This window comes from Eutrigla gurnardus, assembly GCF_963514095.1.
Source record: "Eutrigla gurnardus genome assembly, chromosome: 8".
Taxonomy (NCBI): domain Eukaryota; kingdom Metazoa; phylum Chordata; class Actinopteri; order Perciformes; family Triglidae; genus Eutrigla; species Eutrigla gurnardus.
In genome coordinates, this window is record NC_139922.1 from 22,907,760 (window position 1) to 22,921,916 (window position 14,157).

The 14,157-nt window shown below is 42.4% G+C and overlaps 1 protein-coding gene across 1 annotated transcript; it reads left to right on the top strand.

Annotated features, from left to right (window-relative positions):
- The first annotated feature begins 684 nt into the window (after window positions 1-684).
- Window positions 685-6,676, top strand: scrt2 (scratch family zinc finger 2). Its single transcript, XM_084015010.1, has 2 exons — window positions 685-1,364; window positions 4,858-6,676. Exons 1-2 carry the CDS (start codon window positions 1,199-1,201, stop codon window positions 5,655-5,657), a joined length of 966 nt encoding a protein of 321 aa, XP_083871136.1. The 5' UTR covers window positions 685-1,198; the 3' UTR covers window positions 5,658-6,676.
- The last annotated feature ends 7,481 nt before the right edge of the window (window positions 6,677-14,157 follow it).

A 14,157-nucleotide genomic window follows, 5' to 3' on the forward strand; every position in this document is an offset into this window, starting at 1 on the left:
AGAGCAACACATATTGAGCTCTAATGATGAAAACACAGTGTAACGTAAAATGAGTGAGCTAACAAGCCCGCACAAATACAAACCGACCCAGAGATATCTCGCCAATTTCGCGAGTACAGATCTAATTCTAGATTTCATCCTAATCAAAAAAGATGTAATTAATTAATCAGATAATTCACTGCCACGCATGGCAGGATGCACATCTGTGCAGCGGTAATAGGGAGGGAGAGAGACAAGCCGTGCAGTGCAGCGCTAGCACTTCCCAGAAGCCTGCTCGTCAACAGTGCTGGAATCCAGTGCAGCTTTGGAAAAAAAAAAAAAGGGAAAAAAAGGGTCCTGCACTCCCAGACGCTCAGATGACCTCTCCTGTACTGTACGTGTGCTCCCAGCATGCAACTGCAGCGCTGTGTGTCCAAGAGACGGACACGTATCGAGGCTGTCTGAGGTAACAGGAATGACATGAGGGAGGCAGCGCCTGTACAAGGCAAACATAAACTGTGCCACTTCATCTGAAAACAATGGGGGACAGGACACTGAGTGTGCTCTCATCCACATCTCCATTGTCTGCCCTCCTCTTTTACTCCTCCTCCGAGCATGGAGCATAAGCGGGGTGAAAGAGGGAGGGGAGTAGAAGGGGGGAGCAGCAGTGGGGGCAGTGGGGGTCTGCCTGTGTTCTTTCTCCTCTGTCTGTGTGCGAATGCACAGACGGTTCAGTAGTAATTTGATGTGTGTCCCCGGGGACATTTGATGGATTAAAGCTAAGCAGCTCCATTTCGCAGCACCACCTGATCTTCCACTGCCTGTGCCCCATATAAAGGCTGGCGTGATTGCTGATCTCAGCTAGTCTGACAGTCTCTCTCTCCCTCCTCTCTCTCTGTCTGTCTCCATCTCTTCTCTTCCTCACTGGTCCCTTAAGCCTGCCGCATCACAGGAGCTATCCAGTGCTGAACAGGATCGCTTTTATTTTTTTATTTTTCTGGGGGAAGCTGGGGGAGCCAGAGAGTATCACACAGCATTGCCGTCAGCCTCGTTCTCCACTGGTTTCCATTTTCTTTCGTATCTTATGTTTTTGGCCGTTGTCTTCACATTAACCGCAAGGATTACCATCAAGCCAGCTCTGCTCGCGTGCTTCCTCAGAGGGTCTTTCATTTTTTTTCCCATGCAGTTTTCTCAGCTCTGTGTTTTTATCCATTGAAACATGCCCCGCTCATTTTTGGTGAAGAAGATCAAGCTTGATGATTTCTCTTCGTCCAATGTGTCCAGCTCCAATCATCATCACCACCACCAGCTGGACGACTCGTTCACTTTTGCACGCTCCATCACAGACTCGGTGACCAGCCTTGGGGTTCGTCTCAGTGAGAATGGTGAGTTAACATGCCTCCAGTCTGCCCCGCTCTAGTTAAAGATGTGCTAGCACTCCTGCCTGTACAACGGCTCCGCTGCTGATTTTAGCATGCCTGACATTTCCACACTTAGCACAGATGGCATCCTCTTTTGTTTTTGTGTCGGTGTGAGATTTTCTTCTGCCTCAGCCAGCGACATGCTCGTAGTGTGTAAATTAATGTGAGATGTTACGCGCGGCCAGCTGATTTTTTTTGCATCAATATCCTAAATAATCCTCTCCAGTGGCACCCCACCCCCATCACCCCGCTCCCAGACTTTTGTTTTTTTGACTCGAGTGAAGGACAGACACAATTCAGGTCACAGCCACGGATTAGCTTATGTAAATAGGGAACAAAACGTGTGTATAACCGGGAGAAGCTCCAGTTACGTATTTGTATGACTGCACCAACCCTGTGGTGGCTGAGCACACTTAGGCTGACTATGTCTGGTCATCATGTGGACTAAAAAATTCATGAATATGAGAGATGAGTATCGGATGATACATTTGTCCTTAGCTGTTATTGTCCTTGAGTTCCCATCACGGTCCGATCCTCCCTGGCCCCCCTCTTCCCATCCAAATGGAGCATGCACAGTTTTCCCCACCCCCATCGCTCCACTACATCTTTCTCTTCCTTCCGGGCATTTGAAAACTAGCAGGGGTTAGAGTTTCAGCCATGCAGGCCTTTCGCCGCCACAAGAGACATCAACACACTGTACAGTACAGCCAGGAGGGAGGTGGGGAGCCGTGCTGAAGGGATCGCGAACGGAAGGAGAAAAAAAAGGAGACAAAAGTGCTTGGGGCAGCAATGAGGCTGATCACGTGACAGAGGTTGTACAGTAAACACGAAGAAAGGCACATAGCTGCACTGTGGTCAACACACAGGCCGGCCACAGTCAGCTCCCGTCAGAGCCGAGAGGCGACCTTCACTTTCACGCCCTGCTTTAAGCTCGTCGCTTCCATTTTGTGGCCACGTTTAAAGGGCCATATGTCTGTCTTTGTTGTGATTTGTTGGGATATTTTCACACAGAGGGAGGCTTCATGGTCCCCAGCGAAATGCTGTGAGGATGCCCACCTGTTATTCAACCGTGTCAATAACAAGTTTGCATTGAATTTTAGGCCAATCAGGACGAGTGGAATTAAAAATGTCTTGACTTGTTTCGTACAATAAGTATAATGGTTTGGCTAAATAAGAAATAACTAACTGGGTAAAGATTAAAGAACCAAACAAATAAGGCATATTCGGCAACTTGTTCTAAATGTTATTTATATATCCTGCCTCGCGATTTTATGTTATTATTAAATAATCTGTAATTATTGTCACTCTATTGTTCCAGAATCTATTGTTCAACAACATGAAAAATAAGCGTTATATCAAAAAGAACGATAAGGAACTACACTGGTGTCGACAAAAGGCATTTCATTTGAACAAAAGAATCTTTTTCGTGCTGAGTCCCAAAAAAAAAGGGAAAAGGAAAAGAAAAGAATTCACAGCGTGGCTGAAATACCTAACATCAGCACTTCTGCCGTGCCAGGAGATTTTCTTTCCCCCCATTGTGGAGACATTTGACTTGAGTGTCTGTCGAACAACAAAGAGGGGTGGCTGAGAGGGTCCATTAATTACATGCTTACTTTGCATTAGAGAAACGAGCCTATGAGCTGTAAAGGCTGATACAGCGCAGGTCCTAAATGATGAGCTCCATGTCTGACCTTGGGTAATTGAAATATAGTAAACAGCTCTGCTTGCGTTGATACTGTGTGTTTTGTTGCAAAATAATAAAAAAAATGAGGGCCATGTTGTCGTATGTAGAGGCCTTTAAGCTGTACTTATAACAGTACAGTGTGACTGTCAGACAGATGGATATAGCTAGGAAGAATTGTTGAAGATGCAGCATTTGTACATTTAATAGTAATTGTAAGACTTAAAAAAAAAAAAAGAGATGACCGGATAAATATTTCTATTTTTCTAAATGTTGTTTTTGAAAGAAGGTGCTCCGTTTCTCGGACAAACACCATCTGCGTCGCTTAAAACGATGAACCCGTGCAGCCCAGCGTGATAATTTGTGCACAGACCTGGTGTTTCCCTGTCCCCCGGTGTCATGGTCATGTCTTTGACAGAGTGGGTGTGTGAACAGAAACCCTTGGGAATGGAGGCGCGGTAGTAAGAGGGCACTTCAACTGATTTCTTAATGGCTTGTTTCTTGAAGGCACTTCAGTGTGCTCGCTGCTGCAGACAGGTGACCCCTCTTCACAAACAACGTGTCTCGCATTATCAGGCCTCAAGCACACCCGTGCTCAATAAACTATTATTGTGTGTCAGATACTTGATCTGTTCCTCGCACTATTTCTATCGTCTCTAACAGCTGCACTGTTTTACATATGATAGCCTATTGATCAGTTCAAAACTTTGAATTTCATTAAAAAGCAGTCAATACCTAATTTCCACCGCCTGCTGCACACGGTGCTTAGGAATTCTTTTTTTTTCTGCGGTTATGCACTATTTCTCTCAGGAAAAGGAATTTTACCACATTTTACATTTGCACTCAACTGATGTTCAACTGATAAAATATCAACCCTGAAGGTAAAATGCATTTAGTATTAATTCAGCTCATAAGAGTCGTAGCATAAGAATATATTGAGTTCTGTTTGGATGCATTTAGCTGCCAGCAAGCCTTTTAGCTCCTCTGGCACTGGGCTGCTTCAGAGGGAAAGGAAAGACATGAATAATGCCAGCAAAAAAATATATCTCTCTGAAATCATGTTCTGTACAATTGGGGACATTTAAATCACTCTGGTGGTGCTTTGTGCTTTTCTGCATCATGCTTAAATGTGCTTCACAAAATGACCTTAAATCCTTACAGAATGTAAGCAACTGGATGTAACAATTAATCCAAAACCCCTAAAAATTAAAAAAAATAATAATCATACATACAATCATAAGTACTCTCAAATCAGAGATGCAACCTGTTCTGCGTTGGGTGTATTTTTTATTTTTTTATTTTTTTTAAATAAACAAGGTATTTGTTAACATTAACAGTTAAAACATGAGCAATCAAGAAGCAACCATGGAGACAGGCCACAGCCAAAGAGGACTGACATACCATAAAAAAAGAAGAGCGGTCTAATCAATGAGACTACTTTATTTGAGAAGGGCTTTAATATGCATCTTTCTACACTGGAGACTTCTTTGATGAGCTATTATCTAGCGCTCATCCTCACTGTAAAATTACGACCTTCCTAAACGCAGCTGAGTGCATCATGTTTCCCCGCATCACTGCACTATTGTGCGTGCAACCTGTGAGTTTCTGGGGGGGGGGGGGGGGAGATGCAATTAGCTCTGTGCTGCCACTCACTCTTTCACCATTTTACGAAGGGGCAATCATCCAACATGATAATCATGTAATCACCAGCATGTCACTGTGTCCTTATCCATCACAACCCCTGGCCAACTGTGTTTGCGTGTGTCTCTTACTCAGGCTACATCCAGGATTACATCACGCCATCTGTATACCAGGGGGAGAAGAAGATGGAGCACAAGCTGGCTTCGCCGGTGTCAGATCCCCTCTACACCCAGGTGAGCAGCGGGGAGGAGTACTGTGACCCCGACCTGAAGCAGCCCGACAGCCCGCAGTCTGGCATGACAGCCAGCGGCTTCTACAGTGGTGAATCGGAGGCCCTGGCCGAGGGTTACACCATGGATGCCTTCTTCATCTCCGACGGGCGCTCGAGGCGGAAGGGGGACAGCGAGAGTCGCGAGGGGGGCTCAAGAAGCAGCAGTGCTAACGGCGGGGCTCAGGAGAGGGGAGCCGGCACGGCTCGCCACTCTTGCAACGAGTGCGGCAAGACGTACGCCACCTCCTCCAACCTCAGCAGACACAAGCAGACGCACCGCAGCCTGGACAGCAAGATGGCCCGCAAGTGTCCCACCTGTAATAAAGTGTACGTGTCCATGCCAGCGCTTGCCATGCACATCCTCACTCACGACCTCAAGCACAAGTGCAATGTGTGCAGCAAGGCCTTCAGCCGGCCGTGGCTCCTTCAAGGTCACATGCGCTCACACACGGGGGAGAAGCCCTTTGCCTGCGCACACTGTGGCAAAGCCTTTGCTGACCGCTCAAACCTCCGCGCCCACATGCAAACACACTCTGCCTTCAAGCACTACAGATGCAAGCGCTGCAATAAGACCTTCGCTCTCAAGTCCTACCTGAACAAGCACTATGAGTCAGCTTGCTTCAAGGGCTCTGCGGACGAAGACGACTCTGGATCAGAAAACTAACCACGTGGAAGAAGCAAAATTTTGAACCCCTGTTTTAGGTTCACAACCAATAACCCTGTTCACTCTGCCCTCCATGCCTTTTTTCTTCCCTTTTTTTAGAAAGCAATATTTTCACTGAGATTACGTGAAGAAACTGATTATGGAAAAGACAATTTCAAAAAGATGCTGGATTTTTTCCCCTGCACAGTAGCTAATCGTCCACAGAAACATACAATCAAACAACCTTCCCCCAAATAGAGACAGTAGATGATAGTTGTACACATTTAGGTAACATGTGCTCGCACGGACGTGGGTTCATGTGAACACACTTACACTCACACAGACATGTATGCAAATACACACACACACACACACACATTATTGTACGCACGTGTGCACACACACACAAACACTTACACACAATTATATATGAGGCCTGGCATGTGAATTTTTATCAATGACTATAATGATATTGATATCAATAGTAATAATATTTAGATTCCTGATATTTTATAGCAAATAGTAATGAGAAAAAGAAAAAAAAAACATAAAAAAGGACTAACAGTGTTCTTTTGTTTTTTAGAGACAAAATGACCTCTTGTATTTTTATGCTGCTTTTTATTTGCTAAGAATTGAATTCTTTTGCAACTGCCAACATGAACTTTTTATGAAAAATGTGAACTATGACAGTATTTGCAAAAAAGCGAGATCATTTTAAAAAGGTAAAAAGACAAACCCCTTTTTCCACACCAATGTTTCAATTCAACGGATGTTATTTTTCTATTTGATTTTTCTAAATTTATTTTTTTGTGCTTATTATCCCTTGTTGATGTAAAGCATCTTTGTAACTGTGGGTATTGAAGAAGAAGAAGAAAAAAAAAAGAAGCTAATTTAAATAAGCTATACACGATCATAGGCCATAGGTCATTCAATTCAATTCTGCGAGAGCAGTGATTTTAAAAACGCTTAACGTACCTGTTGAACAGGTTATCACACATCAAATTCATAGTCTCACCCTGATGTACAGACTCGGACAAAAACACTGGGAGCCAGACCAAATGATCTATTGTTATAAGTGCCATGTGCGGTCGACTTGTCTATAGCAATGAAAACTCTCGTTGTTCTTCCTCCACCATGGTGGCTTTCATAAACTCTGCTGCCTTTATGGTGCATCGTCCAGTCTTAAAGAGCAATCTTCACCCAGTGTTTGAGGTGCTCCCCCTCCGCCAGTGTTACCTCAGAGTGAAGGTATGGACTCACACACCCTCAGTTACAAAGTGACAGTCAAATTATTCCGTTTGTCTGTTTTATATGTCGCTCAAAGCTCTGCCCACGGTTTAGATGCATACCATCTATTTATCATGTAAATACTTTATTTAACTACCTATTTATCTATTTATTTATTCACCTTATTTTTATGTATTTATGGAAGACTTGCTTATTTAATTATCATGTATTTATTTATTGCTTATAATTTAAAAAAAATGAACATCCATTGACCTTGTAAGATGCTGCTGATCTTCAAAGAAAATGTTTATATGCATGAAAACTGTAGAGAGTCCATGGGACTTAGTTTTTTAAAGAGGAACAATGTACAGTACCAGTGTTAGGAGAATTCAAACGAATGAATGCAGAATTAACTTTTTGTTTTCGTGGCAATAACTTTACTGACACAGCAACTGACATGTATAACAATCATAGCTGTCCTGTTTTCAGTCGATTTAGGGCAATAAAAAGAAACGATGAAAACGAAACACTAAAATATTCTCCATCTTGCTGTTTTCCAAACATTCGCTGCATCGTCGTGACTGGAGATTTTTTTGGCATCTTTTGTCTTCAAATCTCAGGCAATAAATAATTCCCAGAAATGGCTGACGGTGGTGTGCATGTAGACATCGCCATGACATAATAAGGTCAGTGTAATGTAGATACACCGAGGGTTTTGAAGCTGCAAAAGCAATAATGATAGTGATGCAGTAACTATGAGCGACACTCAAACCTTACAGCGACACCAAAACTGCTACAGGTGTTAATTCGACTGGAAAAGGCTGCTATTCTGTTATATTGTGATGATTTTAACTGTATCTTGTTCTAAAAAAGCAACCAGGTGAAAACAAATCTCTTCTGGCAGCTGAAACGCAGGTGTGATTTGACTGAAATGCTAGAAGGATACGCAACAGGATTACCCTTATTTTAATTTAGGTCAGTGACATAATAAGGCATTGAAATATGGTGAAATTAGCTGAGCAAATCTCTGAGGTGTCAAAAGAGAGAATGGCAGGATGTGTATATGTCTTAACCAGCACTAATGGAAATGATCTTGACGTGAACTGTCTTGGCAGAGAAAGTTTTCAAGATTATTGTAATAAAGCGATGCGCTGTAATGCACTTCCAACTCCCCCCCGTCATTTCTCCCTGCCTCCCGTCCCTCCCCTCCCCTGCCGGCCGTCCCCATCCTGTCCCAACTGCCTCTAAACAGACGCACTGAGGATGAGATGTGCTGAAGTGGGATTGGCGGAGGGTGGCGGAGTGTGGGAGGATAACAGGTGTTTGCAGACAGACTGCAGATAGGGAGCGTAATTGAGTCGGTGAGCAACCTCCAAGGGGAAGGTCAAGCACCAGCAGGCAAATGCACTGTCAGCGATTTGCATATTCCAAATGGACGACACGATCTCAGTAATGCTGAGCTCGTCCTAAAAAAAACCCAAAACAAATCACAAAACTGAGGAGAAAAGAGGAGTTTCTGCTCCATTTGTGCGCCCTCTCCTCCCCGCTTCACCGTCACCCTGTCAATGGTCGTCTAAGTGCTACAGCTGAATCACTGCATGAGAGCATCCGAACCACCTGTCTCCTGATTAACTTGCAGAACACCCGGTTTGGCACGTCGTTGTACTGTTGAACTAATGCAGAAATCACTCCTTCCTATTCACCCTTTTTTATGTTTAATGTTTTACTGTGTGACAGAGATATAATACATCTCCAAAACCTGGGGACTGTGTTTTAATGAGGCAGATAAAAGCATTGAGATCATTAAAAACATCAATGTATCTCAAACTGGCAGCATTGCAGTTTGTCCTCGGAGGAAATATTAATTACACGAGAGGAGGCACAATTTGATTCGAAGCGTCTGAATTTAGATGTAGGGAAACATTGTTCCTCTTTGATGCTTTTTTGTAAATATATTTGTAAATATATCACAGCAATAATATGACAATGCATGTAGACATTTAATTGCTCTTTTTCTATTCATGTTGTCTTTTTTTTTTTTATTAAAAAGAAAAGACAAATACAGGTACCAATTGCAGTCTGGGTGGCCATGCGAATCAGGGAGTGTCTTGATTAAAAAGCTATCTGTTGTAAGTTACAGACAGAAAATCTTCAAACGCTGTGTATTCTCAAAGATTTGATCATGTTCTGTATGATTTTTCTGTTCTTTCCTTATTTTTTTTCCTTTCTTTCTTTTTTTTTAATGTGCCCGGCTTGGCTGCGCAACGAAAAAGTGCCAAAAAGTATGATTTCCATGACAAAAGCCTTCAACATATGGTTGGCTGCTTGAAACCTTCCATATGGTCCTCAAAGAAAAAAAAACTGATTAAGATTTTCCACTTGCTTTCTCACTCTCTCTTTCTCTGTATCTCTCTGTTTCTCTCTGTCTCTCTCTCTCTCTCTCTCTCTCTGTTCCAGCTGAGTATGAAGAAACTTAAGCCATGATTGCTGAGGGGTGTTTTGATTTAATCTCGTTCTGCTACAATTAATAATGATGACAACAATAGCAACGACAACGTTAATAAAAACAATAGCACAAGGAACCTGCATGTCCACTCTTGTTTCATTTAAAACTGTCCGCTGTGATTTTATTAAAAGGAGAAAATGTGATATTCACTGAGAACACACACACACACACACACACACACACACTGCAGGTGTTCACTGACAGGCCAACCTGTTCATCCAATTTACCCGATACAAGTTTTTATATCCTTTTCTCATAATATATTTATGTACGATATGAAACACACTGAGCAAAATGGTGACTCTGGAATCTGCTTGGAATAGCCCTTAGTCAACATTAACACGGGGTAATTATAGTTATGGCTGTAATGTGCCATCAGCTGTAGCCTCCTTTGTCAATGTTTGATTAATTTTATGAGCTTTACTGTTAATTTACTAACTTTTCATTTCACCGCTACGAGAATCGGGGAAAAAAAATGCCAATATCCTTCGTTTTTTTTTTCTTCTTCACAACAGCTGAGAGCAGCAAATGGTCAGAGGACTTTTGGAGCTTTGAAAGAGAGTTCCTGAGATGTCGCCGTTATCAAAAGCAGCGGCATCTGTTCCACCACTATTAAGCCTTTCCTGGTCATTAAATTTTAATGGAACATTGATTTTATACTGGGACTACTCTTTCCGAGTGACTCAAAAGCCAGAGAAAAATATGGAACAAAATAAAAATGACTCATGGCAGCGGACAGGGATTATTATTCTGGGGGCTTTTCTTGATTGGTTTCCAGGGAATATACAACACTTGAATTCAATCGCTTGTGTCCTTCAGTGTCCTCCAGCAGCACAGCAGCAGTATAATGAGACAGCAGGCAGAGCAGAGCAGAGCGGGGACTCGGGAACAAGACACTTTGCTGCACTCTCATCTCTTCAGTGTGGGAAAGCGCTGATTGCCAATGCTGCCGTTGCGTGCATCTCTGCTTAGTTATGTCACCGGAGATAAACTGTGTCTGTATTCACACGTTGCCTTTTTCCTAACAGTCAGATGACGAGTTTACACAACCAAGTGTTGATTCTCGTGCACGCAGAGCAAACAGCTCCCAGTGCTGCAGATCAGGGTGTTGTATCAACATTCATGTGGGGCACTCGCTCAAACTTTGCCCTGACAGATGCCGTCCCTTATCAGATTTTATGATGAAAGTAAATAACTGATGTCATTACATGGCAATGGACTGTAAAAATGGGGGCCCGTGCAATCCAATTACATCACCCGTGGGTGAGCTGTGTGTGTAGCAACGGCAGATGTGAGTGATCAGCACTGTGAGGCAGGAGAGGAGACTGTGGCCTTTCCTACACATCCCCGCAACACTCTGCGGCACGACGACGGCCTCCGGTCTCCACGCGAACACGCGCTCAGAGCATATAAAGTAAATTATTGAAAACCACCTGGATAATTGAGCGCGCAACGCTCTCACTTCAAAGACACTGACCTGAAAACACCAATCATCCTCTGAGCGACTGTCTGAGAGAAGATATGACTGCCCTCTGATGTGGTGAGGGGTTACCGCAGGGTTACCGAACGGCTCTCAAATAGCGACAGATAAACAGCTATTAAACAAAACAAGCTGGAGAACGAAACATTGGATAATCAGCAACAACTGCAGCAGTTTGTTGATACCAATATTTCTCTGTGTCCACCTTCTAAAATGTGAATATTTGCTGTATTTCAAAAGATCTTTGGGGGTTTAAACTGAAGGATTGTGAAGGGAATGTATCACCATCTTCTTAATGATGGGTAGGTCAATTTAAAAAATACTCTGCAGGTTGGTTAGTTGCAGCTCCGTACACATTCTGATCCGCTACACTGCACAGGGAGATTATCTCTACTGCTAAGTAGTCAATCAACAGATATTCATTTTATTAATTATACTCAAGCAAAATTCGCAAATATGTCCTGGTTCTAGCTTCTCAGTTGTGAGTATTTGCTGGTTTTGAGTGATTTGAACTTGAATATAAATGGTTTTGGACTTTCAGACAAAACTAGAATTCAAAAGGCTCGCTGAACTGTAAAATTTATAATATGAAAGTGTTTTGCTATCCCTTTAAAATTCAGTATTGAATTAAGTATTTTACTTGACATGTCATCTTTGTAATTAGAAAAACTATCATTACTTAATTCCAACACTCCTTGAACTGGTGCTGGCCTTCACTGCGAGCCTTCTCATACATCTGGCGCCATCTGTTGGCTGATCACCAACTGCCAGCATCAACAATCCAACAACAACAACAAGCTTTGTTAGTTGATGATAGTGCCATCGGTTCAACTGGATAATTCCAACTGAAGGAGATATCCTGCTTTTGGCCATTTTTACTTTCTCCTTCTATAACAAATCTGCAAACAAGCTGACCAAAGTCACTGAACAAGATGTTCAGTAAAAACCATTTGGTTCGACCAGTCAGGGCCAACCAACTGTAACTGCTCCTTTAAGAGCTAACAGTTTGTCTTTTCACATTCTGCATCACAGGAGAGATGCTCATTAAAAGCGCCTCCATTCCTCACTGTTTCATCAAGTGAGACTGCCAAGCTCTTTAACTCAGTGTTCTTGATGTTTGTGCTGTTTGTGTAAAACCCATCTGTTTCCCTCGTCTCTCTGTTGGCAGAGGGTCCACCTCATCCGTATGGTTCGCTTTTTGAAGTCATGTCAAAATCGCATTTTCATGCATCTAAGATATCCAACTTGTCATCAGCACTCAAGCAAAAGTCAAGGAGGGCACTCCTTAAATAGATCCTTTTTTCTCTTCATATACAATACATGCAGAAACATAGTTAGCAAAGGAATCACAAATGCGATACGTATCATTTGTTTCAGAAATAAATACGATGATTTTAAGAAAGCCTTCATGGCTCTCTAGCTTATATTTAAGATGTAAAAACATGTATTCTGCCTCTATTTCGAGGGTAAGTTATTGAACTGAAGTGCAAATGAAAAGACTACAGCTCAATCCACATGTCAATAACATCACTCCAAAGCACCAGTTCTCTCTCTCTGCGTGAGCAAAAATTATTTCAAGGCAGGGGAGATCATTAAACAGAAATACTGTTACGGGCAGCTGTACTAGCAGGAGATGGTGCAGAAAATAATTTCATAGGTTCGGGCAGCGAAAGACACCAGTGAATAATCAACATCAGTGAACAAATCAGCCACACATTCAGCCGCAAACACCAGCAACAGCCACTGTTGCAAAACCGTGTCACGATTTCAGACACATTCATCTATCACAAAGCTATAGTTTGAAGACTGAAAATCTCCATCGGAATAATTATCACTTTAAAAGCATGTCAACGTGTAAAAAGGTAGAAGGTATAAATAAATATAGCTCACTTCCCTGTCGGAGAGCTGGCAGGTAATTTTCTCCAGCTGCTCTAAGTGTGACAATCCCACAGGGACAGAAATCTAATATTAACAGCAAATCATTATGTGGGAACTGTTCTTCCAAGACCCGCCGTTGTACCTGTGTGACTAACTCAATCTAAGTAATTGAGATATGTTAGCAACCAGAATGCAGTCCTGCTGTGACAGCAGAGGGTCACGCAGAGTGTGGTGGGACTCCAAACACACCTCAGCACCGGAGATGATTTACATGTCTATATGCTTTGACTGACAGGCGCACTTCTCTTCAAGTAATGCTGATTTCTTTTGGTGCTTGATGAGGTGGTTTTTGATTGACAGCAAAGAAGCGAGTTAAAATTGACATTGCATAAAGTGGAAAATGCCCAGGGGGGGATATGTCACCAATGCATATTTACTAAAACTGTAGATATTCAAACAGAAACACCAAGTCATGCAGCCAGCTGCATGATCCATGTCAGCATATAACACTCTAATTGGGATTTTTCAGTCGTATTTACGCAATACTGGTGTCACCGAAATTAGAAAAGTAGAAATGTGAGGTGGCTTTGAAAGCGGAGCTGTTTATCTATATACAGATTGTTTCTTTTACATTAAGAAAAAAATCCCTTGACAGTGAGGTAAAACAGTTGATTACACACACTGTAGCATTTCAATTACATGGTGTAGTTTGTTCAGTTGTATTCCATAATGATATTTAATGTACTGATACCAGTGTTAATGATAACATACTATATATAGACCTCCTTCATGTTGTAACAGATCCCCGCGTGACCAATTAATCAACATAAAAGGCGCTGCCATTGTAGTTCAAAGTATTTGTAATAATTCAATATAATGGCCTGCCTCTACTGTCCAAGAAATCATTTTTAATTGTCTCATTAGAAGATGCCGTAGCTGTGGGTTGGAGAAAACAACAATAGTTCTGTTTCCGCTCCACTTCCACACATCTTTGAAGCTTTCCACTTACCTGTGCAAAGCTGCAGGCCCAGACGTCCTTTCCTGTAACCACAGCAACCTGGCTGGCTCTTTGAAATCCCTGCAAAAAATAGAATATCACCAAGTGCCGCACTTTGATGGAGGAAGCCTATATCATGCAACAGTCGACAACACAAAACAATGACCTCATTAAAAACTGTCGTCACCAAAGGATTCTGGGCTTGTTGTGACTCTTTTCAACTGCATGACTAATTGCTGGAGCGAATTTTAACGAGGAACAGTTTGGCCACGAAAGGAATAAGTTGTCTTACAAAAAGGGGTAAAGTTTTTGTTTGGTGCTGCATGTACATGCCATGAAATACTAAATGCTACCCACTAATCCAGGACTACGTTTTTTTTTAAACCGTTCTTACATCAGCTTGATACTTTGTGACTTTTCCCTCATTTTATAA

What these genes read in the sequence shown, in the direction of transcription:
- scrt2 (XM_084015010.1), top strand. Translation starts at nt 1,199, where the DNA reads ATGCCCCGCTCATTTTTGGTGAAGAAGATCAAGCTTGATGATTTCTCT. An exon ending in GGTTCGTCTCAGTGAGAATG is followed by an intron (nt 1,365 to 4,857) that starts GTGAGTTAACAT and finishes TCTCTTACTCAG; the next exon opens with GCTACATCCAGGATTACATC.